At 39.4% G+C, this 27,899-nt stretch overlaps 1 protein-coding gene across 1 annotated transcript in view; it reads left to right on the forward strand.

The window, feature by feature from the left end:
* Window positions 1–27,899, forward strand: part of ndufs4 (NADH:ubiquinone oxidoreductase subunit S4) — a 106,763-nt gene that overhangs the window by 18,036 nt on the left and 60,828 nt on the right. Inside the window, 1 exon segment of the mRNA XM_063042912.1 lies at window positions 13,825–13,903. Coding sequence (XP_062898982.1) covers window positions 13,825–13,903 — 79 coding nt within the window.

Below are 27,899 nucleotides of genomic sequence, written 5' to 3' on the forward strand. Positions count from 1 at the left end.
CTTAGTCAGTCCATGTCTGTCCAAATACTCTTGTATCTGGTCCCTTAGAATACCTTCCAGTAACTTTCCCACTACTAATGTTAGGCTCACTGGCCTATAATTTCCTTGTTAATTTTTAGAGTTTTTTTAAACAGAATCAGAATCAGGTTTAATGTTACTGGCATATGTCGTGAAAGCAGTACGATGAAATACATGATAAATAAATATAGAGGAAAGAAACTGAGTTACACTAAGTACATACGTGTCTATTAAATAAAGTTAAAAATAAGGAGCACAAAAAAACAAATAAAAAAGTAGTGAAGTAGTGTTCATGGGTTCAATGTCCATTTAAAAATTGGATGGCAGAGGGGAAGAAGTTGTTCCTGAATCCAGACTGCTCCATACCAGTCTGTGATGCAGCCAGTCAGAATGCTCTCCATGATACATTTGTAGAAGTTTTCATGTGTTTTATTTGACAAATCAAATCTTCTCAAACTCTTAATGAAATATAGCTGCTGCCTTGCCTTCTTTATAGGTGCATCCAGGTTAGTTCCTCAGCGATATTGACACTCAGGAACTTGAAATTGCTCACTCTCTCCATTTTTGATCCCTCTGAGGATTGGTTTGTGTTTTCTCTTCTTACCCTTTCTGAAGTCTACAACTGGCTCTTTGGTCTTGCTGACATTGAATGCAAGATTGCTGTTGCAACACCACTCAAGTAACTGGTATACTTAGCCCCTCTACGTCCTTTTGTCACCATCTGAAATTCTGCCAACAATGGTTGTCTCTCTTCTCTCTCTCTCCTGCTTTTCAACTCACTCGTGAGCATTGGCCATCAACAACCACTTTCCAGATCAACCTGTCTTGTGCGTATCTCTCCAGCTGTGACCATGTCATTCTCACTCTCCCGGTGTTGGTTAACACTTCCCTCCTCCATGTGGACTTGGGCCTACCTCGATTTCACTTGCCCTGAGGATTCCATGTGAGAGCTTGTCTGGTGATACTATTCGGGGGCTTCCTCAATGTGTGTCCTATCCTTCTCTTGATCTCTGCCTCAAATGGTGTCTGGTTGGTCCTTTGCCATTAATTCTTTTGCCACTTGTAGGGTTTTCCCAGCTTCATACATGGTCTTCGCATTCCATGCCAATTCTGGAGGGGGTCTTGGTTGACAGTAGGTTTTTTGGTGAAGGAGCTTCCTCTGGGCTTTCACTTCTCCACGTCATACTGCTCTCCGAAAGAGGTCCTATCCCTCTCAAGACTGTCTGGCTTGGTGTTGATGCTGCTGATGTTTCTGTAGCAATAATTATTTTTACAGGATAGGGATGCTAACCCTATGCCCAACTCTCCTTGGTCGCCTTTTACAACATGCGTCGCAGGGTACAGCGGCTCTGTTCTTTTAAAAGACCCGGAAATCTCATGGGTCACAATGGTTGTATCATCAGCAAATTTATGGATGGCATTTGAGTGAGCCACACAGTCATTGGTGTAGAGAGAGTAGAGCAATGGGCTAAGCACACATCCCTGTAGTACAGCAGTGTTGATTGTCAGCAAGGTGGAGATGTTGTTTCGAATCCACACAGATTGTGGTCTTTCAGTTAGGAAGTCCAGGATCCTGATGCAGAGGGAGGTACAGAGGCTACCTAGGTTCTGTAGCTTTTCGATTAGAACTGCAGGAATGATGGTGTTAAATGCTTAGGTGTAGTCAAAAACATATAGGTATCCAAGGCCCCATAGAGAGTCATTGAGATTGCGTCTGCTGTAGACCTGTTGTGGCAATTGGCAAATTGCAGCGGGTCCAAGTCCTTCCTGAGACAGGTGTTTATTCCAGCCATGATCAACCTCTTAAAAGATTTCATCATTGGAACAGCGATCTACTTCAAGACGGCAACATCTCCTCCTCTGTAATCTGTGTAGAGTCCACGAAGTTGATGCCTCTTGGCCTTACTCCTACAGATTCAATGTCGATCTCCTGAGTAAATTCAAATGGTGTGTGCTCCCCTGACCAACACTACTCAACTAGCCAGCCTGTCTCAGTCCTACAAGCTTCTTCACCATTGGATATTATACTGACAGCATTTGTGTCATCTGCCTGATAGAATTCTTTGAGGAGGTGACCAGGCATATAGATGAGGGTAGTGCAGTGGATGTGATCTACATGGATTTTAGTAAGGCATTTGACAAGGTTCCACACGGTAGGCTTATTCAGAAGGCATGGGATCCAGGGAAGTTTGGCCAGGTGAATTCAAAATTGGCTTGCCTGCAGAAGGCAGAGGGTCATGGTGGAGGGAGTACATTCAGATTGGAGGGTTGTGACTAGTATTGTCCCACAGGAATCAGTTCTGGGACCTCTACTTTTTGTGATTTTTATTAATGACCTGGATGTGGGGGTAGAAGGGTGGGTTGGCAAGTTTGCAGACGACACAAAGGTTGGTGGTGTTGTGGATAGTGTAGAGGATTGTCGAAGACAGCAGAGAGACATTGATAGGATGCAGAGGTGGGCTGAGAAGTGGCAGATGGAGTTCAACCCGGAGAAGTGTGAGGTGGTACACTTTGAAAGGACAAACTCCGAGGCAGAGGACAAAGTAAATGGCAGGATACTTGGTAGTGTGGAGGAGCAGAGGGATCTGGGGGTACATGTCCACAGATCCCCGAAAGTTGCCTCACAGGTAGATAGGGTAGTTAAGAAAGCTTATGGAGTGTTAGCTTTCATAAGTCGAGGGATAGAGTTTAAGAGTCGCGGGGTAATGATGCAGCTCTATAAAACTCTGGTTAGGCCTCACGGAGTACTGTGTCCAGTTCTGGTCGCCTCCCTATAGGAAGGATGTGGAAACATTGGAAAGGGTACAGAGGAGATTTACCAGGATGCTGCCTGGGTTTACAGAGTATGGATTATGATCAGAGATTAAGGGAGCTAGGGCTTTATTCTTTGGAGGGAAGGAAGATGAGAGGAGACGTGATAGAGGTATACAAGATATTAAGAGGAATGGATAGAGTGGATAGCTAGCACCTCTTCCCCAGGGCACCACTGCTCCATACAAGGGGACATGGCTTTAAGGTAAGGGGTGGGAAGTTTAAGGGGGATATTAGAGGAAGGTTTTTTACTCAGAGAGTGGTTGGTGCGTGGAATACACTGCCTGAGTCAGTGGTGGAGACAGATACATTAGTGAAATTTAGGAGACTACTAGACAGGTATATGGAGGAATTTAAGGTGGGGGGTTATATGGGAGGCAGGGTTTGAGGGTCAGCACAACAATGTGGGCCGAAGGGCCTGCACTGTGCTGTACTATTCTATGCAAATTTTATATGTAGGGTTCTCAGTAATATTAGCTGGACTGTTACCTGTTAATTGCCTATTACAAAATGGCTTCTCTGAAGTGTTAAACTAAAATGGTCTCTGGTACTGTTAACTGCTGAGTAAGGAGTTCTCTGTGGCAGCGTGTTTGGGTTATAGTTAGTGATAATGGAAATTGTATTCGTTTGCTAGCCAATGGAAGTCATGCTATCTTGTGTGTGCTGAGCTGAGGATCACAGGCTTTTTTGGGAGGCGAGTGGAGAGGACGGACGTGCGGGGAACGGACAGCGGTTCCAGGGTGGCAGGTACCGGACCTCGGGGGTTTGGATGGTGGCCGGAGTCTCGGAAAGACTTCGTTGATGGAATCGGAGGCGTGAGCTCCAACGTATTAAAATATTATGTGCACAAGACTGATAAGTTACTTATGTGGCGCCTCTTCTTTTAGTTGTTGCTACTAACTCACCACCAAAAATTTACTCACACTTGGCATATTGTTTGATATTTGTGTCGTGGCTGATCATTGGGTGCCTCACACCGTATCTGCACCAAAGCATTTGCACTGTTGGGCGGGATTGATGACTATTCACCCTAGGAAACGGGAGTCAGTTGGGGGCAAAGGCGTTGCATATAGATGGTGTCTGGGCAGTGCTTAGCTACACAGTCAAGCGTGCAGACGCATCTTTGAGGTACTCCTGTGATTGTCAACAAAGAGGAAATGCTATTACCAATCCGTTCTGAATGTGGTCTCCTGATAAGGAAGTTGAGGATCCAGTTGCAGAGGGGACCTCAGAGGCCCAGTTAGTAAATGATTATTAATACTTAGGGATGATATTTTAGTCCTGGTATTGTTCTGGTGAAACTGCAATGCCCACTCTCTAGAGCCAATATATTCTTTCAAAAATACAAATATCCAAAATAAAATATAGTTTACCCAGAAAATTATGTGACTCTTTACCTTTTGTATTCCTACACCTCAAGTTAAAGGCCAAAATTTCATGAGCAACTTAATTATGTTTTTGCAGATGTCCATTATATCAGGTTTGATATTGTAAGTATAAATGCCAGCAAGTGTAATAAATCTGAACCTGCAAGACAAACCTTGAAGTATCTGCCTTCTTGTTTGTCTTCCCTCTTAAGAAAGCAATCTCTGACTTGAATTAATCTTTGGGTTACCATGTCTTTGAAGTAATAAAGAGTAAATATTCCTTAGTCTTGCCTGCTTAATTGTTTTATGTCAAGTTTGACTTATTTTCTAGGATTAACCCTGTCAGCTCATTCATAATAAAATTTTCAATAAGTTATCTCAAAGTCCTTCTAAGAGGAAATATGTTTCTTGAAAGAAACAATCCAACTTTGCATTCTCTATGGTGGCTTAAATATTGAACCCAGTGTAAATTTTGTAGGTTACCTCTACATTCTGAGGTTATGTTTTGAATAATTAAATGCATTTGGTACACTAAGATTTGGGTAGCATCAAATACGGCAGTGAATTTTCTTGGCATTAAAATTCAGTTTCAAAAGTTTTACATAATCATCCCTGTACATTGGCACTGTATCGGTTTTCTCAAATGGTTCCTCGTTCCTGTATGTAATATTTCTACCTGTTCAGTATATGGTCTAAACATTAGCCTGGATTGTAAACATTAGTGTGTCCTTGTACTTCAGGCTGGGTGATGACCATCTGGTGTGTTATTATCTCCTGGCACCTTTGTTCCCAATAGAACCGTATTTAGAGTGTATTTATTCTGTCCAATTACTTATACTACAAAATTGATTGCTGTGGCATTTTGTTAATTTTTGAAGTCAAATCACTATGCTTATCTGAAATACTGTGTTATTGACAGCCCTAAAGTTAGTTTATTGATATTGGATGTAAGGGTGTAATGAAGACTAAGAAGCAGGATAATAACCAAGGTTAAAATGTAGAATATGCACCCACCCTGCAATATTCACAACAGTCGATTTTAAGGCATGAGTGTTACATTGTGGTGAGGCAATGCACTTTAAAATCTTGATTCTATTTGAAGCCTTATTTTAAATTCAGCAATTGTTATGTGAATTTAATAGGATTTGGGAAATCAAAAGGGAACTAGTCTCACAAAAGTAAGTGCATTTTATAGCAGTCTCTCTCTTTAAGTCAGGAGGGGTAATCATCTCAGAGAATCTTCACTCATTTCTCTGCTGATTGTGACTCTTCTGTCTCTCGTTTGCTATAATTGTCAGATGTCTCTTTTTTTCAATTCTCCCCCCTCCCAACACAGACTTGCTTCTCACCACATATGTGGCTGGCCATCCTCTTCCTCCTCAAATATTTGCTTTCTCTTTTCCTTTGAAAGCCTTCCTGACATAACCTACCTCAAATACTGGGCCCTGTCTACAATATTGTCATAAGCTCAAAAGACCTTAAGACATATGAGTAGAATGAGTCCATTTGGCCCAACAAGTCTGCTCCGCCATTCCATCATGGCTGATTTATTATCCCTCTCAACCCAATTCTCCTGCCTTCTCCCCATTACCTTTGACACCCTTACTAATCAAGAACCTATTAACCTCTGCTGTAAATATACCCAATAACTTGCCTCCCCAAGCATCTTTTGCAATGAATTCCACAGATTCACCACACTCTGGCTAGAGAAATATCCCCTTATCTATGTTCTAAAAGGACATCTTTCTATTCTGAGGCTTTGTCCTCTGGCTGAAGACTTCCCCACTATAGGAAGCATCCTCTCTACACCCACTTCCTCTAAGCCTTTCAATATTTGATAGTTTCAATGAGTTCTTCCCCTCATTCTTCTAAACTCCAACAAGTACAGGCCTAGTGCCATCAAACATTCCTCATACGTTAACCCTTTTATTTTTGGGATCATTCTTGTGAACCTCCTTTGGATCTCTCCAATGCCAACACATCCTTTCTTAGATGAAGTGTAGTGTATCCAAGTTTGCAGATGATACTAAATTGAGTGGAAAAGCAAATTGTGCGGAAGATACAGAGGGTCTTCAGGGAGATATAGATAGGTTAAGTGAGTGGGCAAGGGTCTAGCAGATGGAATATAATGTTGGTAAATGCGAGGTCATCCATTTTAGAAGGAAAAATGCAAGAGCAGATTATTATTTAAATGGTAAAAAACATTGCAGCATGCTGCTATGCAGAGGGACTTGGGAGTGCTTGTGCAAGAATCACAGAAAGTTGGTTTGCAGGTGCAGCAGGCTATGAAGAAGGCAAATGTGGTGTCAGCCTTCAGTGCCAGAGGGATTGAACTTAAGAGCAGCGAGGTTATGTTGCAACTGTACAGGGTACTGGTGAGGCCGCACCTGGAGTACTGTGTGCAGTTCTGGTCTCCATACTTGAGGAAGGATATACTAGCTTTGGAGGCGATGCAGAGGAGATTCACCAGGTTGATTCCAGAGATATGGGGGTTGGACTATGAGGAGAGATTGAGTTGCCTGGGACTGTACTCACTGGAATTCAGAAAAATATAGGGAGATCTTATAGAAACATATAAAATTATGAAAGTAATAAATAAGATAGAGGCAGGAAAGTTGTTTCCACTGATAGGTGAGACTAGAACTAGGGGACATAGCCTCAAGATTTGGGGGAGTAGATTTAGGACAGAGATGAGGAGGACTGCTTTTCCCAGAGAGTGGTGAATTGTGGAATTCTCTGCCCAATGAAGCAGTGGAGGCTACCTCAGTAAATGTATTTAAGACAAGGTTGGATAGATTTTTGCACATTAGAGAAATTGAGGGTTATGGGGAAAAGGCAGGTAGGTGGAGATGAGTCCATGGCCAGATCAGCCATGATCTTATTGAATGGTGGAGCAGGCTCAGTGGGCCAGGTGGCCTACTCCTGCCCCTTTCTTTGATGTTCTTATAAGGAGCCCAAAACTCATCGCTGTACTGTTAAGTGCAGTGTGACCAAAGCCTTATAAAGCCTCACTATTACATCTTTACTTCTATATTCTAGTTCTCTCGAAATGAATGCTAACATTGCATTTGCCTTCCCTACCACCAACTCAACATATGTTAATAGAGTCCTGCACGAGGACTACCAAGTCTCTTTCAACCTCTGAATTATGAATTTCTTCCCCATTTAGAAAATATTCTGCATCTTTATTCCTTCCTCAAAACTGCATGATCATGCATTTCCCTATTCTATATTTCATCTGCCACTTGTTTGCCCATTCTCCTAATCTGTCTTAAGCTTTTATGCAGACTCCCTGCTTCTTCAACACTACCTGTCTGGCCACAAAACCATCAGTTCTGTCATCGAAATCCAAGTAGCTGTTCCAACAGCAACCCCTGCAGAATACCACGAGTCACCTCATCCAGTCAGAAAAGGCCTCCTTTATTCTCACTCTTTGCCTCCTGCCAATTAGCCAATCTTCTATCCATGCTAGTATCTTTCCTCTAATGCCATGTGCTCTTATCCTTAGCAGCTTCATGTGCAGCACCATATCAAAGGCCTTCTGAAAAATCCAATTAAGAAACATCCACTGAGTCTCCTTTTTCTATGCTGCTCGTTGTTTCTCAAAGCATTCCAACAGATTTATTAGGTAAGATTTCCCCTGAAGGAAATCACGCTAATGTTGGCCTATTTTATCATGTGCCTAAAGTAACCCTAAACCTGATCCTTAATAATAGACTTAACCTTCCCAACCACTGAAATTAGGCTAACTGTAATTTCCTGTATTTTACCTCTCTCCCTTCTTGAAGAGTGGAGTGACTTTTGAAGTTTTCCTGTCCTCTGGAACCATTCCAGAATCTAGTGATACCTAAAAGATTCTTGAAACTTATTCAACCTCTTACTGCTACGGGCGGAAGTTCCCACTTGCTTCAAAAAGGCAACAATTATACGAGTGCCTAGGAAGAATAATGTGAGCTGCCTTAATGACTATCACCCGGTAGCACTCACATCTACAGTGATGAAATGCTTTGAGAGGTTGGTCATGAGTAGACTGAACTACCTTAGCAAGGACCTGGACCCATTGCAATTTGCCTATTGCCACAATAGGTCAACGGCAGATAATGGCTCGTCACAGAGCTCTAGACCACCTGGACAACACAAACACCTATGTCAGAATGCTGTTCATCGACTATAACTCAGCATTTAATACCATCATTCCCACAATCTTGATTGAGAAGTTACAGAACCTGGGCCTCTGTACCTCCCTCTGCAATTGGGTCCTCGACTTCTTAACTGGAAGACCACAATCTGTGCAGGTTGCTGATAATATTTCCTCCTCGGTGACGATCAACATTGGTGCACTTCAGGTGTGGGTGCTTAGCTCACTGCTCTATTCTCTCCACACCCATGACTGTGTGCTAGGCATTGCTCAAATACTATCGATAAATTTGCTGATGATACAACCATTGTTGGTAGAATCTCAGATGGTGACGAGAGGGTGTACAGGAGCAGGATATGCCAACAAGTGGAGTGGTGTCGCAGCAGCAACCTGGCATTCAACGTCAGTACTATGAAGAGCTGATTGTGGACTTCAGGAAGAGTAAGACAAAGGAACACATACCAATCCTCATAGAGGGATCAGAAGTGGAGAAAGTGAACAACTTCAAGTTCCTGAATGTCAAGATCTCTGAGGATCTTTTTTTTTTCTTTTTCAATCTTTTTATTGTTTCAGATTAATATACATAACAATATTAATGATACAAAGAGATCAGTGTAACATTGATAATGGTTAGCACATACAAACATAATTCGAGTAAAATATATAATTCAAGCCTCCCAATCTCTGAGTAATTGAACATTAAAGAAGAATTTTATAAAGAACCCCCTAAACTGAAAAAAAAACACAAAACTGGGATGTCCTATTCCTTCGGATAAGAACATTATTTGTCATTAACTCCGCTCCTCCATAGATAAACAAAAGATTATTTTAAAAAAGGGTTCTGAAAGGGACAACTTACATCATATGAAAATCTTGAATAAATGGTCTCCAGGTTTCTTCAAATTTAACCATACCACAGCTAATTTTTTTCCAGGTTTAAACATAATATAGTTTGAGAAAACCATTGAAAAGTAGTAGGAGGATCAGAATCTTTCCATTTAAGTAAGATGGATCTTTTAGCTATTAGTGTAACAAATGCAATCAATAGCAAGCTGAAAAGGATAAATGACTAACATCTGTCACTGGTAATCCAAAAATTGCAGTAATAGGGTGAGGTTTTAAATTAATACGCAAAACTGTTGAAATAATATCAAAAATACCTTTCCAATATTTATCTAAAAGAGGAAGATCTCTGAGGATCTAACCTGGTCCCGACATATCAATGCAGTTATAAAGAAGCCAAGACAGCTGCTATACTTCATTAGGAGTTTGAAGAGATTTGGTATGTCAACAAATAACACTCAAAGACTTCTGTAGTTGTACCGTGCAGAGCATTCTGACAGGCTGCATCACTGTTTGGTATGGAGGGGCTACTGCACAGGACCGAAAGAAGCTGCAGAGGGTTATAAATTTAGTCGGCTCCATCTTGGGTACTAGCCTACAAAGTACCCAGGACATTTTCAAGGAGTGGTGTCTCAGAAAGGCTGCATCCATTATTAATGACCTCCAGCACCCAGGGCATGCCCTTTTCTCACTGTTACCATCAGGTAGGAGGTACAGAAGCCTGAAGGCACATGCTGAGCAATGCAGGAACAGTTTCTTCCCCTCTGCCATCCAATTCCTAAATGGACATTGAACCCTTGGACACTACCTCACTTTTAAAATATATATTGTTTCTGTTTTTTGCTTTATTTTTAATCTATTCTATATATGTATACTGTACTTGAGTTATTTATTTTTTTCTTCTATGTTATGTATTGCATTGAACTGCTGCTGCTAAGTTAACAATTTTCACAACACATGTCGGTGATAATAAGCCCGATTCTGTTTCTGAAAATTGGGCTAAGTTGTTTTGAAAACGAATTTCAACTTTGTATTATATAGCTATTTAGTCAGATGAATATTGTAATACAAAGTTAAGAATTAGTGCTGCACTGGAGGATGGAAGGTTAGTGTCTTAGAATCATAATGCCAAAATGTATCAGTAATGAAGAACTGCAGAATGTTCTACCAGTGATTATAATTATTGGTGAGTATTTTGGATGTAAAATCCAATTTTCTTTTTAGAAATATAATAGTTTCTGGTTAATTTGGGCAGCCATTCATTTGGGTCAACTCTTAAAGAACAACAAATAAATCAAGAAAATAGCTGGGATTCCTTTGTTTATTTGGGATACCGTGCCACTTAATTGGGGCAGGAGACTTGCTGAAAAGTTTTTATCTCGTGTCAGTTGCATGCACTTGTGTGACCGTTGTACACTGCACTTCAAGCTAAGTAGTGTCAGTAGTGTGTGTTTTGTATTCAACACGCAGTGATTTTTGTTCCTGATAGTTGATGGGAAATAAGACAATTCTGAACTATTTTGCTCACTGTGGTTTCAAACATTCAGGCTTAGTGATGCCAGAAATGGCCGGGAGTGAAAATGAAATAATTTCACTACTTCAAGTTAAGAATTATAAAGTATTTGAAAGTATTCTGAATGTTAGAATGAAAATGAAGATTTGAAGGTTGCAGTCAAAAAAACGCTTTGTATGAAGGCTGTCGATTGCCTGCACAGGGTGGGTGTGCTGATTTAGTTCCTTTACAATCAGTCATAAGAACACAGATAAATTCCTCTGTCGATAATTTTTAGGAACCGATGCACAGTTTTAGAGTACTGTATAGGTATTGCTAGTGTTCTAATTTGTTCTGCATTTCGTTTAAATGCATTGTTACTGAGTTAAATGGTAGTTTGCCTTTCTTATACTTTAAACTATTTCCATGAAACTTTGGCTAACCGGGGCAGCTGCTTTATTGGGCCAAAATGTACTGGTCCCAATGAGTCCCAATTAACCAGAATTCACTGTATTGGGTTTTGTTAGTTTTGAAATTATGTATGAATACAAAGTTCTTTTAAGTTGTATAAAGTGGGCATTCGTCTCCCTAGTATCAAGAACATTTTCATAAGGCGTTACCTCAAAAAGCAATCATCCATTATTAAGGACCCCTGTCACCTAGGACATGTCCACTTCTCATTGCTACCATCGAGGAGGAGGTACAGGAGCCTGTTTCAGGAACAGCTTCTTACCCTCCACCCTCAGATATTTGAATGGATGATGGACCCACGTACACCACCTCACTATTTTCTTTTTTTGCTTTCGTTTTGCACTATTTATTTTTATGACCGTGCGTGCGTGTGTGTTTGCGTGAGCGCGTGTGTGCGTGGTGTGTGAGAGTGTGTGCGTGCACGCACGCGTGTGCGTGTGTGTGTGTGTGTGTGTGTGTAGATCTCGATAGTGTATTGAAAGTGGATTTGTTAGCATCGGAGTGAACATATGCCACTTAATGCTATGCTGATCATGAAACCAGCAAAGATCTATCATAATGAATTGAAAATTGAAGGTAATTGTAAATATTCAACAAGATGGTTGCAAAAATTTAAGTAAAAACTTGACACTATATTTTTAAATACTTGTGGTCATCATAGCTTGTCACACCAGACTGCCAGCCACTCTAGTGTTGTTTGGTTGATGTTGAGCAGGTCAGTGTCAGCTAAATCAGGTGAGAGTGGGCAGTTGCGCAGAACGTGTTCAATGTTCTGCACCCTATCGCCACACTCACAGGATTCGCTGATCTTTAAACCCCACTTTACCGTATTGTCTCCCATCCTATAAACTCCCGCTCTCGCTCTGTTGAGAACGCATCACTTCTGTCTGCCAAGCAGTGCCCCGTCTAGCAACATTTCTGTGGGGTCTTGCACTGTATTGTTTGGTGGGGTTCTGGCTTGTTTGTTGGCAGGGGTCAATCCTGTATGCTTGGGGGGATGTTCCGTGCGGTGGTTCCTCCACTGTAGCAAAGCTTTTCCTCGATTTTAGGCAGTTGGAAACTGGCACATGGTGATGTAGTGGGTGCCGTGGATCCGAGTTCTGTTTACCTTTTTCAATTTTTGTTGTAGTGTGTCTTTGGATCTCTGGGGGAGCAATGCCTGCAAGTCTGTAAATGATGTTAGTGGGTGTGGGGCACAGTGTGCCCATGATTATTCGGCAGGCTTCGTTAAGCAATGGGCCTGTTTTCTTCGCATGGGCTGATCTGCCCCAGACAGGTGCACAGTATTCTGCAGGTGCATAGCAGAGTGCTAGGGCAGTTGATCTAAGTGTGTGAACATTAGCTCCCCATTTCGTGCCTGCTAATTTTTTCAAGAGAGAATTGCGAGAGCCAACTTTCCCTTGGAGTTTTTGGATGTGGGTGGCAAATGAGAGCGTCCTATCCATTGTCACACCCAGGTAAATTGGGGACAGATGGTGTTTGAGCTCCTCCCCACACCAGAAGATCTTGAGTTTCCGAGCTGCTTCTCAATTCCTCAGGTGGAATGCACACATGCCGTGACCCTGTTAATCCGAAAGGAGACCAATCCTGACATTACGCACCAGACCAAGTGATCCAGTGGGTGGTAAAAGGATAAACCCTCGGCCCACTGGAAATCATGAAATACTTGTGGTAATAAAGCATCTGCTGATCACGAAGCAGAAGAGAAATTCATTGATGAGTTTGCCAAGATTTGAATTTGAATTTACTTTTATTTCTTACATCCTTCACTGCAAGATCATCAGATAATCACTGATGAAACTCTTAACACCAGAACAAATCTACAATGCTGATTGTTTTTATACCTTGTGTATAAAACTTTAAAAGGTAATGTACAAATACAGTGTACAGTAACCTTTTAATCAAAACATGGCATCGTAGGTGGAGACTGAAAACTTGCCATTGTTTGTTGTTTTTCAACAGCTGATTCAGGTATGCTATGCTGCTTTTGTTACCCTGCACACATGATATCATTATATTAGTGGTGTGTAAATTTTTTTACTATGTGTAATGAACAGTGTAAGACAAAGACTGCTTAATGGTAGCATACAAATTCAGAGTTGGAAATTATGGCGGTCCCAAGCTACCTCATATATTCTAAAACCCAAAAAAATCCAAAATGTGAAACACTTCTGGCCCCAAGCATTTCAGGTAAGGGGTAAGTGTGTGTGTGTGTGTGTGTGTGTGTGTCTGTATTTTATTGTTATGTGTTGCATTGAACTGCTGCTGCCAAATAACAAATTTCACGACATATGCCAGGGATATTAAATCTGATTCTGATTCTCAAGTTTAAATTATGCTGGATACTTAACAAATGCTTGCCATAAGAAATTTTAGCTGCTGTCTGCTTGCAGTGTTTGTTCTTGACAAGCCAGCTGCATTCACACACTTTTATAGTGTAGCTGTGACCACTGTCAATTTCTGTGACCGAAAGCCTGTAGGATGAAGTAAAGTGAGTGCAGTGTGTTGTTAAAAGCTGATTGATACTCTGACATGAACTCAACAATCTGGGAGAAATAAAATTTCAGCATTTTTATATATCCTTTCTGTCTGTTTTTTAACACAAACATTAATAACCAATTTGTTTCTGTTGCTTCTGTGTGTATCGCGTTGAATGAAATGCTTTCTACTGTCTTGCATTGCAGGTCATTGAGCACTTCGACATGGCAGCTGGCTCAGACTCAAACTCGGGACACGCAACTCATAACAGTTGATGAAAAATTGGTAAGGATTTTTAATTGCCACTACTCCAGTGCCTGGAGGCTGTGTCTGTTCAATAGCAGACATTTCACTATGTTATATACTTCGAGGAAAAGTACACAAAAGGATTACCGTCAAGCATCCAAGGTCAAATATCAGAACAGCTGAGATTTCAGTGTTATGCATTGAGGCAATAACTAACTTCTTAAGACCCGTCTAAAAGCAGTCACAGACTGTTTATGCCCGTGTACAAAGGCAAACTGAGATTGCTGTGTATATAATTTAATGAAAAACATTAATTATTCCATTATATTTATGACAAGTTCAGTGTGCTTTTAAAAATTCAGTTAAAATGCTAATGCTGTAAATAGTAAATATAATAAAGCTATCTAATTATCAGAGCATATTCATTACTTAAACCATTCTCAGTTTTGTACATGAATCATTTAACTGCAATAATGATGTTGACCGTATATATCAGTATTGTTTTCTCCCTACATTAATTTTACTTAACCAATCCTAATAATTTTTTCTCTTTTAAACTGTGATTTGCTTATAATCTCTGTATGAGAGCACTATTCCCTATGTGCTTTCTATTGACCGGCTTTTTCAAAATGGTTTTCAATGAGAACCCACACAGATGGGCAATAAAAATGTGATAGGTCAGTATTTGGTGTGGACTTCAAGTGAACTAAAAGACTGTGTACATTTAGCTCATGGTGCCATATATGTTGTCCTGAATCTAATTGTGCATTTTCAAAAATTTTGTGTGCTTGTACATGCATGTGAAAGGATTATATAAATTTGGTAGTTACCTAATGTCAAAGCAGCAGAGACATTTTTACATAAAGGAAAGCTTGGTAAATAACCTGCTCAGAATTTCCAGCATTTTCTGCTTTTATTATTGTTGTTAAGGGAGTTTACTGCAAAATATTTTTCTGCAATTGTCTGTTAGTGCAATATGATCCAACTGAATGGAGTGTTCTGTGAAAACCAAATTTGAAAGCTGCCCATGTACCATTGCAGTACAATTTAATTCCTGTATACCCTAGCTGTCTACACAGCCTGATGCAAACACATACAGAGATATGTTAGAATGAGGGCCACCATGCGTATGCTTGTTTCTTCTCTGCCCACACCCCCACACAATAGATTCTGATATGTTGATAGTGCACTTCTAGCAGGTCTTGGCCTGTCCAATTCCATTGAGCCGAATTCAACACAGCTGGTAAGCCATCACTCTAAGAATTTATTCATCACAAAATAAAATCCTCTGAGATAAGGGACAGGAATTTCTGTCTACCTGCTTTCTCTAGGGGGCCATCTGAATTGTGTTATCAGTACTGATCTATGATCTGCCAGGGCCATTGTTGTCTTTTAAGTCACAATGAAATAGACTTTGCAAAAACAGTAAAAACTTGTTTCAGTGACCCACAGATGTGGAAGAGAACATTACTGATGTCATATGTGAGGGTGTATTTGATGGGTTTGTCCTGGAGCCTTGACACTTCAGTGGAATTTATTGATATGTGGTTGTATTTCCAAAGCAATGGAAAATGAATTGCTCTGTAATCCAATTCCAATCACTTCTCTATAGAAGTCAATTTGGAATAAAAACGTCTAGAATTGTAATTCATATCTGATATTTTAGTTTAGCTTTCTCTAAAACTCTTCACTTAGAAGATATATTATCAGTAAATTTATATATTATCAGTAATAATTATATATTATTTAAAGATATATTATCAGTAAATTTAACCAATTTCCCCCGGGATCAATAAAGTATGACTATATTAATGGATAAAGCCAACAGCTGATTTTGATCTATAAGCAGCCATAACTGTATTGAAAATATTCATTTTGTGAGAAGTATACTATATTTTTTTCTCTAGGAAAATTCAAGTTCTTAAAAATGGTAAAGAAATCCTTGCAGCCTTGCAAATAGAATTAATTTACTACTTAGTTTTTAAATTTAAAAGCTAGTCAGGATTTGCAGTATTTGATGCAGGAAGATGACAACAAACATTCTTCTCATGATGTGTGTTGAATGATGCTGGAATTAGTGATGGAAAATGCTCTATTTACAGATTGTATATGCAGGCTAGCTAAATAGAATGAGGGTATACTTGTATGAGTGAATAGAATTTATGAAACAAAATCCCTTTTAAAAAAAAATTCCTGTATTGCTTTGAACTCTTTGTCCTCTAACTGCGACGAAATTAATGTGTCTTGATATCCATAATTCAGTATGTCTTATCACTGTCACCCCTTCCCTCTCTGCTGGGTGCCCATGTCAGCCCAAAGCCTCCAAGCCAGCCTCCAACCCCCAACCCTATCCTTTCCCTCATTCCCATGTGCTTGTGACTTTCCCAAGTTTTTCCCTCACTCAGTGCAGTTTTGCTGCAACTTGCTATGCAAGTTGAGATGATCAAAGTACAAATTGAGAAATCAATCTTCACTATAAAAATACAAAGCTGTTCTTTATTGAATTGACGCACATTGTTTTTTCATACATGAGTATGTTGTATTAAGTGTAGTATTTAACTGAGAACTGACATGTTCTGATTGCAATACTATGTATATATTTTAAATTAAATCTTGTTACTGTGGCTTAAATCCAAAAAAATTGAAATGCATCAATGTAAATTACCCCTTGATCAGATGGTATTCCCAGTTTATTTTTTAAAATCTAATTTGGATGGAACTATTCGTTAGCAAATCTGTCAGCTATGTATTGGAACATTGTCTTTTTCTGAAATTATCAATTGAATATTTTTGGGTTGTAGCAACTTGCATTAGTGTAGTAGTTTTTCAACACGGGAAAAATTTCCCAAATCATTTCATGTGCACATTTTTGGATACTTTGGCACTAAGCCACACATGTATATAGAACAGGTCCAAGTGACTGATGTTAAGGCTCATCGTATTGATAGGGAGAGACTGCAGTCCTTTTTGCCTTTCAACACGCAAAAAGAAAATCAAATGTTTTAGAAGTTTTCAGCAGAACTCTACACAATGGAATAAAAACTAAGGCCAATTAGCTCCTCAATTTTGATTTGCTGTTCAATTACCTTATGGCTGGCACACAAGTTGTTTTTGTCTACCCATTTTAATCCTCATAAGCGCAATAAAACCTGATTTTTAAAATGAAAAATCTGCTAAGTCTATTGGAACAGAGGACATTCAGCTTTCGATTCTGTTTTGCCATTCAGTTTCATCATTGGTGCTGTTCTGGTTGCCTTATTACAGGAAGATATGGAGGCTTTAGAGAAGATTCAGAAGAGGTTTACCTGGATGCTGCCTGAATTGGAGGGCATGAGCTATGACAACTGTTTTTTCTGGAGTGTCAGTTACTAAAGGAGATCATATTGAAGTTTGTGAAGTTATGAGAAGCGTAGAGGAGGCAGATATCTAAAATCTTCTTCCCAGGTAGACATCTCAAATACTAGAGGGCATAACTTTAAGTGAGAGAGGCAAAGGGTCGGTTCCAGTGCTGCTCTATGTTCATTGCTGATCCACAGCTACATTTTACCAACTCAGCTAAATACATTTTCCATTAAAAATCTATTAGTCTCAGTTTTGATTGTTTCTGATTAGTCAAGCAAATTTTAAGGTAGATTTAAAGATTGTTTAATGTCATTTCCAGTAAACAAATGTTAAAAGAGAATTAAATAATTGTTACTGTGGATCTGATGAAGTACAAAAAGTTCACAATAAGATAGCATAATAATTATTGAACAGAATAAATACATAAGATAGCTTATATACATTGATTGTATGCCCATAAAGTGACACTAGACGCAGGAGCGTCTGTACATAAGGTGAATGTGACAGGAAATTATATAGTGGTGCTTGCGTTGTAGAGGGATGGGTTAGTGGCTGGAGGTGTTGATCAACCTTGCTGCTTGGGGAAAGTAACTGTTTCTGAATCTGGTGGCCCTGGTGTGGATGCTATTTAGCCTCCTCCCTGATGGGAGTGGGACAAGTAGTCCATGAGCAGGGTGGGATCTTTCATGATATTACTGGTCCTTTTCCAGCACCTCTCCAGATATATACTTTTAGTGGGTAGGCTGGTGCCTGAGATGTGTTGGGCGGTTATGGCTACCCTTTGTAGAGACTTCCTGAAAGCATGAGTGCAGTTTCCATATCATGCAGTGATGCAGCTTGTTACAATGTCGATGTGTTCTACTGTAGAATGACATGAGCATAGATATGTATAGTCCAGCTCTTTTCAGCCTCCTCAGAAAGTAGAGGTGTTGGTGAGCTTTCCTGATTGTGTATAATGTGTTCAGGGCCCATGACAGTTGATCGAGATCTGCACTCCCAGGAATTTGAGACTGCCTGCATTTTCCACTGTTGTGCTGCCGATGTAAGGAGTGTGGATGGTGCACATTCTCCTGAAGCTGATAACCATAACCATCTTCTTTGCCTTGTTGACATTGAGGAAGAGGTTATTTGTCCGGCACCAATAATCGACCCCTTTCCAGGAGTAGTTTCTCTTCTACTTCTCTATCAAAGGCCAAAGGTTTCATTTCATAACCCAGTTCTAAATAGCCTTATTCTCAAACTGTGGCCATTGGCCCTAGTCTCCTCTGTCAGCGGAAATATGCTCCTACCATCTAACCTGTCAAGCCCTTTTAATTTTTGATGAGATCTCTTGCAACTTCAGGAAAATGTAGTCCCAGACTAATTGATCTCTAATTGATCTCTTACTATGGCAAATCCATCATCCTTTGGCATCTATTGAATCTTTGTTGTACTCCTATGGCAAATGCAACCTTTCTTGGGTAATGAGATTTGATTTCAAAATGTCTGGTACCTTTATTTTTCCCACTAACATTTCTTCAGTTCCTCATCTTAATCCTTAAATTTCCAATATATCTGTCATTATTTTTGTGCCTTCTGTCAAGACACGTGCAAGATAATTGTTTAGTTCCTCTGTTATTTGCTTATTTTTCATTATAAATTCTTCTGTCCTGTGTGTGGCTAACATTTGCCCTCCATTTTATGTACCTATAAAAGTCCTTTTAGTTTATTTCCCTTGGTTTGTTCTCATGTTCTGTCTTGCATTCGTTTATCTTTTTTGTCATCCTGCTTTGGGTTCAAAAATGCCGTTAATCCATGGCTTATTATTGTTTCTCACAACTTTATAAGTCTCTTCCTTTGATTTAGTTGTAAGCACACCGGGTTGGCTAAATTTGAGTTTTTATAATTGTAACATTAATTCTATCTGGTTTTATATTCTAAACCTTTTAATGGAATACTGCATGTACTATCAGTCTTGCATTTCTTGTCATGTGTGGACTAACATATTGTATGTGAGCAGAGACCTGAGCCTATCATTTAAGATGCATTAATTAAAGCTATACTGCACTGCTGAAGGTACTGTTATTTGCATGAGATAGTAAACCAAGGCCCTATCTAAACTCCGAGATGGATTTATAAAGTGCAACGCCTTAATCAGTTTTATCCTTTCACCCAACTTCCCTGAAACAGCTTGTTGTTTAGCTTGTTTATCTGGTTGTTTGCTATACTGTGAGTTAGGGCAGACTGAAATATAATGACTCTTACTCCTGCACTATCACAGTCATTATACTTGAAGGAATTTCTATGGGTTCAAGTGCTTTTATGATGTAACAATTATTGAGTGATAAACACTACTCAACTGAAAGTTCTTTTTCTATAATAGTTGCACTTCATGTGGTAAAAGGCAAGTAATGATAGACGAGTATCCAAACCCACCTCACCTATGCAAGCAGAGAATTTAAATTTGACTAATAGTCTAGAATAAAAATGTTATATCTTGAAGCTATTGGCTTGTTAGAAAAAAATACTCAGTTCACTGAAGCAGTTTATGGAAGATGTAAGCTTGGCCTAATTCAATTCCAGAACCACAGCAACTCATCTGCAAAGCACCAGTATTCAGTCTACAGGAGTGACCCTGACCTTCCATTGCCTGACACTTCAATTCACTACCCCACTCCCACCCTGATCTCTCCATTTGTGCCTTGTGCTCTGTTACAACAAGATCTGACTTGGGCTTGAGAAACAGCACCTCATTTCTGTTTTTGCAGACTTCAGGACCCTGTATTAAATTTCCAAATTTTGGGTATCTTGCTCATTCTTGACTGTATCAAAAATGGCCATTTCTGCCTGTCATCTTCTTGGCCCAGTTACTTTTTTTTAATCTAGTCTGGCCTGCTGGGCATGTCCTGCCATTTTTCCATTCGCAAAATGTATTTCACAGTCAAAGAAGTTTATTCCAATATTGAACAAAAAACAATGGAGGAAGTTCGCTGTTCTAGAGGCATCTGTGGGAGGGAGGGAATTTTTGACATTTTGTGTCAAATTTGCATGTCCCTTAATCCAATCTTAACTGTCATGTTGCCATTTTGTCTCACCCAAGAGGCTAGTTCTCTTAACTTGCCCTGCCATGTAAAGCTAACTTATTTTTTTTCTCTTCCCCATCTTTGATAAAAGGTCCCTGGAGTGATATGTTAACTGTTCCTCTTTTACATAGATGCTGCCTAATGTGCTGAGTGTTTATATAGTTTTCTGTTTCTATTTTGGCTTTCCAACATTAGCAACTTTTTATTTTCATTTTTGACTCTTAACTATCTTGTAAAGTGGCCAAGCAAGCCACTCACTTGTATCAACAGGCTGGTCATCTGGAACTAAGTAAATTACATAATTTGGATGTGGAAAATACTACACTGTTATCATTCCAAAGATATAATCTCCGAAGCAATGTGCTTTATTAAAGGAGCTTCCCCATTAAGAACTATCCTGTTACATTCATAATCTTGAATCAGTTATGTCCTGTTTTACTATCAGCTGAGGTAGTGCAACAAAATCCGCATCAGATTTAATATCACCAACATATGTCATGAAATTTGTTGTCTTTGAGGCAGCAGTACAATGCAATACATAATAATAGGGAAAAAATCATGAATTACTGTGTGTGTGTGTGTGTGTGTGTGTGTGTGTATTTTTAAATAGTTAAATAAGTGGTGCAAAATTAAAAATAAAAAAAAGTAATGAGGTAGAATGCATGTAGGATGGAAGAGGCCTGGGAGTCATTAGCATTGATTCCAGACCCCATGAAGTCTGAGCACTATGCCAAACACTGTTTTTAGATAAAACACCTAATGATCACTATATATATAGCCCTGCCTCTGGTGATGAATGAGCGATACTGTGTTGAATATCATGAGCAGCAAACATTGCAGTAAGCAAGTAGCAATGTATTACAAACACAAGAAAATCTGCAGATGCCTAAAATCCAAGCAACACACACAAAATGCTGGAAGAACTCAGCAGGCCAGGCAGCATCAATGGAAAGTGTAAACAGTTGACATTTCGGGCCGAAATCCTCCATCAGGACTGGAAAAAACGATGAATAGCAATGCTTCAGAGGATTCAACATCCACAACTAGGATCAGGGCAGCGATGAAGAAGATAGGTCAGTACAATGGTACCAGCACAGACTATAGCTACTGGATTGACTGCCGAAGTGACAAGAGGGCATGCATGTTCTCAAGTCTACCTGTTGAAGATTGAGATAGGAAAAAAAAGACATCGCTTTTTCTTAAAAAAAAATGTGAAGTGCTTGGGTGGAGAATGGAAAATGACAGATATATTCCTGTAACACACAATTATTTGAGCTACATTTGCCTTCCTGTCAGCTTGAACCAGTCTGGTTATTCTCCTCTGATCACTCTAACAAGGCGCTTTCACTCACAGAACTGCTGCTCGCTGGATTTTTTTACTTTGTTTTTCACACCATTCTCTATAAACTCTAGAAACTTGTATGTGAAAATCCCAGAAGATCAGCAGTTACTGAAAGGAACTAAAACCACTCCATCTGGCACCAACAATCATTACACGGTCAAAGTCACTTAGATCACATTTCTTCCCCATTCTGATGTTTGCTTTAAACAACAACTGAACCTCTTGACCATGTCTGTATGCATTTATGCATTGAATTTTCTGCCACCTAATTGGCTGGTTAGATATTTGCATTAATGAGCAGGTATACTTAATAAAGTGACCACTGAATATATCCAGTACACTTGAAATGCAAGAAGTGATTATTGAAATATTAAAAATTATAGAGTGAGTAAATAGCATAAAAAGGAAAAGCAAGCAACTGGAAAGCAGTAGATGCCACTGGCCCATTCATTATGTTTCTTGTTGTCAAAAGCTTTCCCCAATGTTTTTAGGACCGTGTTTTAAATACCCAGTGGAAATTATCCCTGTGCCTTGGTTATATTGCTGTTTGAGGGTGCTTAGCGATTCCTGTAATTGTCAACTCTATTTAAAGAAAACCCTTGGCTGAAAAACATATTGGGACATCCATATGGTTGTATCATGTACACCTTTTTGAACCTGAAGTGCTTCAGGATTTGTCTTCCTGATTCTGCACTTAAGTCAAGTTTAACTATTTTAATTATTTATTTTGAGCTACAATATGGAGTAGGCCCATCTGATCCAAGCTGCAGCACCCCACCAACCCCCGATTCAACCCTAGCCTAATAATGGGGAAATTTACAATAGCCAATTAACCTTTCAGCGGGGACGCCTTTGGACTGTGGAGAAACTCGCACATTTCACAGGGAGGACGTGCAGACTCCTTACATGTGACATTGGAATTGAACCCTGAACTCTTCCCCAAGCTATAAAAGTGTCAGGCTAATGTGACGCCCCATATTGATCTGCAGGTATTTGTGCTCCTCAGCATTTTGTAGGGAAACAATATTAGTTCTGTATATATCTCCTTGTAGTCTAGAGATCAAAGTCCTAGATTCATCTTTTACTGTTCTTTGAGAATCCTTTCTGATGTAGAATAATCAGGGGGATAAAAGGAAATGATCTGAGAAGTTAGGAGGTGATTAGGTGGAATAGGCAAAGGGCTGAAGAGGGGAGTTGTGAAGTAAGCAATTCTTGCAGAAGTTGAAAGGGGAGGAACAGAAAAATGTAACTGGTAGTGGGATCTCGTTGGATATGGTGGAAGTTGCAGAGAATGATATTTTGGATGTGGAGGTTCCTGGGGTGGTAGGTGAGACAAAGGGAACCCTATCCCTGTTGTGTCGGGGTGTGGGGGTGGGTGGGATGATGGGTGAGGGCATATGCGTGGGAAGTGGAGGGCATACAGGTTGAGGATATCATTGATAGTGTTGGAAGATAAACCCTGTTTTCTGAAAGGAAGAAGTGAATAACTTTGATGTCCTCCTCCAAGAGGACCACAACTTTTTGTAGGGGTTGGAGGCTTGCATGCTTCAATAACACAGAGAGGTATGTTGGCTGGAGTCAGGCCCTTGTGCTTTGATTCTTGGTAGGGTCACCCATGCCAAACAGGTCAAAGGGTAGAAGCCAGACTAAGAGTGGTCCTCCAGGTTTGGGGGTTCAGCTCAGGGCTAACAACCTGGACTGGTCAAAAGAAAACTGTTAAAGAAACAGCAAAAGCTACTCTAAATGCCAGCAGTGTAACAGGCAGTAACCAATTAACTTAAATGTCCAGGAATAGAAGGCCTCATCCTGAGAACAGGCAGGGGAAGTGAGAGAAGAGAACAGCATTCTTACAAGTGAGAGGTTGGGAAGAGCTATAGAACATCAAGCCAGTCACTTAAAATGTCTTTTCTTTCTTGCCCTTGTTAATATTTCAGTGTTTGATCTTTATGTTTGATAATAGCTCTGCAGTTAGTTTTAATATTTTATGTATGATATGAATTTTTTTTATTTTATTTGGAGATACAGTGCAGAAGAGGCTCACTCGGCCCAACAAGCTGTGCTGCCCTGCAACCCGTCTACTTTAACACTAGCTTAATCACAGGACAGTTTACAATGACTAACCGGTATATCTATAGACTGTGGGAGGAAACCAGAGCACCCTGAGAAAACCCACACATTCACAGGGAGAACATGCAAACCTTCTTACAGACCGTGCCAGAATTGAACTCTGAAGTGTAACAGCATGCTAACCACTATGCTACCATGGTGCCCTTTTAAAGACAAAGCCATTTGATCCAACAGATCTTTGATGTTTGAGCTGCACATGAATCTTTGCATGCACTTAGTCTAGCCTCATTGTATATAATTTTATTCATTTGCCCCTCATGATTTTCTCTTTGCTAGTCATCTCACTGTGACCAGAAATGTGAAATTTGCAGTTACACAAATTCTATCTATATAGTGATATCAGAGATGTGATTTCAGATGTGCATCCATTCCTTTGTGTCTTAGAGAAGTCCATTTGTCCCATCAATTCTATTTCCCTATGACCTATTCTCTCCAGTGCCCATTAACTCCCCTCTTTCTCCTGTTCGTACCCCCAAGCACCATGCTGGCAGTAATGTAACTTTCAAACAACTTTGGGATGTTGGAGTGCACGTGAGAAAACCCATGCAGTCACATATATGGTAGTCCCACGTGGAAAACAGTATGGTCAAGTTCAAAATCAGACAGCTGCAGCTGAGAAGTTGTAACAATATAGCCAGGGGGTCACGAACTCCGAAGTATCTATTAATCTGTACATTATTTATATTTTAGTATGAAACTGCCAGTATTTTTTCATTATTATAACACAGAAAGAGGCTATTCAGTCCATGTATATCACAGCTGTTATCAGAGCAACTATTTTATTTTTCTGCAGCCCTGCAAGCTTTTCTCTGTCACATGCCCATCACCTTTCATTTGGTGTAGGTACATAGCAAAAAAACATTGGAGCATTTAACCTACCAGCACATCTTTTGGGCATGTGCAGAAGCCAGATTACACAGAAGAAGTCAGCCCAGTCACAGGCACCACCACACGTTGCTCAGCTACTGTGCTCTCATGTTAAATAAACTTGAATATCCAGATCTGGGATGAAACCAGAAGGAAATGTTGCAACTTCAATCAAGGATTGGCATGTGAGCCACATGATGGCATATGGCAGGTTTCTGCTAAGTAAATTGTCATAAATGAAATTTCCCTTAAGCTGAATGAGATATATTGAGCATATATAAATGTTTAGTTTTTCAGAATACATTCTCTATTTAATGAGAGCGTATTAAACAGAAGCCATAATTGCCCTCCCGATTCCGGTAATCCATAAAATTGTGAACAAACCGATTTCTCAAAAAGGATGGTCCTGGCAACCAAAAAAACTATCCAGGAATTATACTAGCATATTTGCAGCAGGGATTATTTTTATATCAGAGGACTGAGCATAATGCTAAAGAAGGGGTCAAGTGATGTGTTAACCTCGTTATTGTTCCCTTCGAGGTCAAAACAAACTCTATCAAAAGTTTGCAATGGAGAATTTGCTTTTAGTAGGAATAAATGGGAAGGGCACGACTATGAAAATAATATAAATAATTTCCAGCCAGCTGCAAGCAGGAGGACTGTCACATTAACTTGTCTGAAACTGAATGGTTTAATTTCAGTTATTGATAATACTGGTAGCCACTCAACATACTTACTGCAATAAAAATTTGAATCTGAGCACTGACTGATCATCACTTAAAATGTATGTTTTGCCAGAGCTTGTAAATAAAGTAGTGAAACATCTCAATTGGCAGAAAAATGGTCTTGCCTAGCAGACAGCAGTGTATGCATTTTGGGATACTGTGTTGCCTGATGCACAGTACAGCTGCCACAAATGAATGGCTTGCATGACTTTGACCTATTTTCTCTTTACCCCTAAGGTATTTTCATATTCCCAGTGATTGTTCAATGGTTTTTGGCTTCTTTTACGTTACTAGCAATGGTCTCATTATCTTGATAATCATGTTTATTTTGGCAGTTGCAATTGGAACAGATCCCATATCTGTATAGATCTGATTTATAGAAGAAATGTTGTATAAATTTAGTAGTTGTAATTAATCCTATCAGAAAAGAATACCCTCTCTCAGACGAAGTAAGTAAAAATGTTATTTACTACAAGAGTAAATTGAAGTTATCTTCATTAACACTGGAAATAACATTTCAATGTAATATATGATTTTTTTTAAAAAGGAGAGAAGTATTGTGGTAGGAGAAAATATCCTGTCTTCATTTAAGTAAGAAGAAATGCCTATTTTTTTTTGCATTATCAAATAGAAATCTGCCTGCTGAAGATTAGTCATGCATAGCCTGATCCATTTGGATAATATTTTGGGGTCCATTTTATCTTGCTTCTCACTGGGAATTTGATACTGTTAGAGGAAACAGCTTATTTTCCAGTCTGCAGGCAGATATTGTTGCATTACTTGGAGAAATTTAAGCTTTTAGCTAGCTAGTTACACTGAGATGAGAAAAAATGACATATTTGTTAATTTAAAAAAAAAATTTGAATTAAAGGTTGCAGAGGGACAAATCTTCTGCTCCCCCTCATGAAAGATTCATGATTTTTTTCTTGCCTTCTATCCTATTCTTTCCATACTGCTTGTACCTATAAATAATCCAGCGTAGAGAATGTAAGCTTTATGAAATACTTAACACATGTTCAAATGGTTATAGTCCAGATGGTTTTGGACTAACATGTGCTATGCTGTTTGTGTAAGACATCAATCTTATTAAAATAGTTGTAAAACATTGAAATACAGGCACCTTTGGGGAAAGTACCTTCCAGTACCTCCTTAAACTACTTGAACAGATAACATTAACAAGCAGAAAGCATTCATCTTTTTAAGCAGTGAAGTAATGTTTTTGATTCAGTTGATCCATGGTATGGTCATCTGTTACTTGCAAGTCATGAAACTTCTGGTATATCTAATTGGAAAACTACACAGATCTATCAGAAACTTGCCATTGAGATAGGAACAGGCAAGATGACTGAAGTAGATACCTCTATTCCATTGGAGAATCTTGGATTGGCAGCTTCTTCTTGATTGAACATTTGACATAATTGCTCCATATCCATTCGGTAGAACTATATTGACGTTAGCATCTCAGAGCTATCTTTAAAAGAAAAATCCTTTTTTAAAAAATTGCAAACAATTGATATATAGATTGAGTTCCCCTTATCTGAAATTCCAACATCTGATAACCTCCGAAATCCATTTTTTTTTTAGCAGCTGACATAACATCACAAATAGAAAATTCCACAAGACGCTAGGAAGGTTCTCAGGTGATGCCCAGGTCTCTGTGCACCACAGACAGTTCTGAGAAGTGAGCTCACATATGCAATGGACAGGTTAATGAAAAATAGAAAAACACTGCAAAAAGCAAAAAATGAAGACCTCAATCATGTATCATCAGTGTCAGTGAACATATACCACTTAAATGTATGCTGATCATGAAACAAGCAAAGATCTATCACAATAAACTGAAAATTGAAAGTAGTTGTGAGTATTCAGCAGCCTGGTTGTAGAAATTAAAGAAAAGGCACAACATTAAATGTTTAAAGTGTCTGTTGATCACGAAAATCTAGCACCAGAACAAGTCCACGATGCAGATTATTTTTATACTTTACATAAAACCTTTAAAAAAGTAATTTACAAATACATTGTACTGTAACCTTTCAATCAAAACATGGCATCATAGGTGGAGACTGAAAGCCTGCTGTTGCTTGTTGTTCAACAGCTGATATAGGTATTCTTCCGATGTTGCTGTGCTGCTTTTGTTACCCTGCACACATTATATTTTCATTATATTAATGGTATGTCATAATTTTTTCTCTTAAGTACATACTTAAGTGCATATGTACATATGGTATGGAAGTTGTCCTGTCCAAGACCAGAAGAAGCTCCAGATGTTCGTGAACACGGCGCAGCACATCACACAAACCAATCTTCCGTCCTTGGACTCACTTTGCACCGCATGCTGTCGGAGCAATGCTGCCAGGATAGTCAAGGACACGACCCACCCAGCCAACACACTTTTCATCCCTCTTCCCTCTGGGAGAAGGCTCAGGAGCTTGAAGACTCATACGGCCAGATTTAGAAACAGCTTCTTTCCAACTGTGATAAGACTGCTGAACAGATCCTCACCCGGATCTGGGCCGTACCCTCCAAATATCTGGACCTGCCTCTCGGTTTTTTTTTGCGCTACTTTACTT

Source organism: Mobula hypostoma, chromosome 3 (genome assembly GCF_963921235.1).
Source record: "Mobula hypostoma chromosome 3, sMobHyp1.1, whole genome shotgun sequence".
NCBI lineage: Eukaryota > Metazoa > Chordata > Chondrichthyes > Myliobatiformes > Myliobatidae > Mobula > Mobula hypostoma.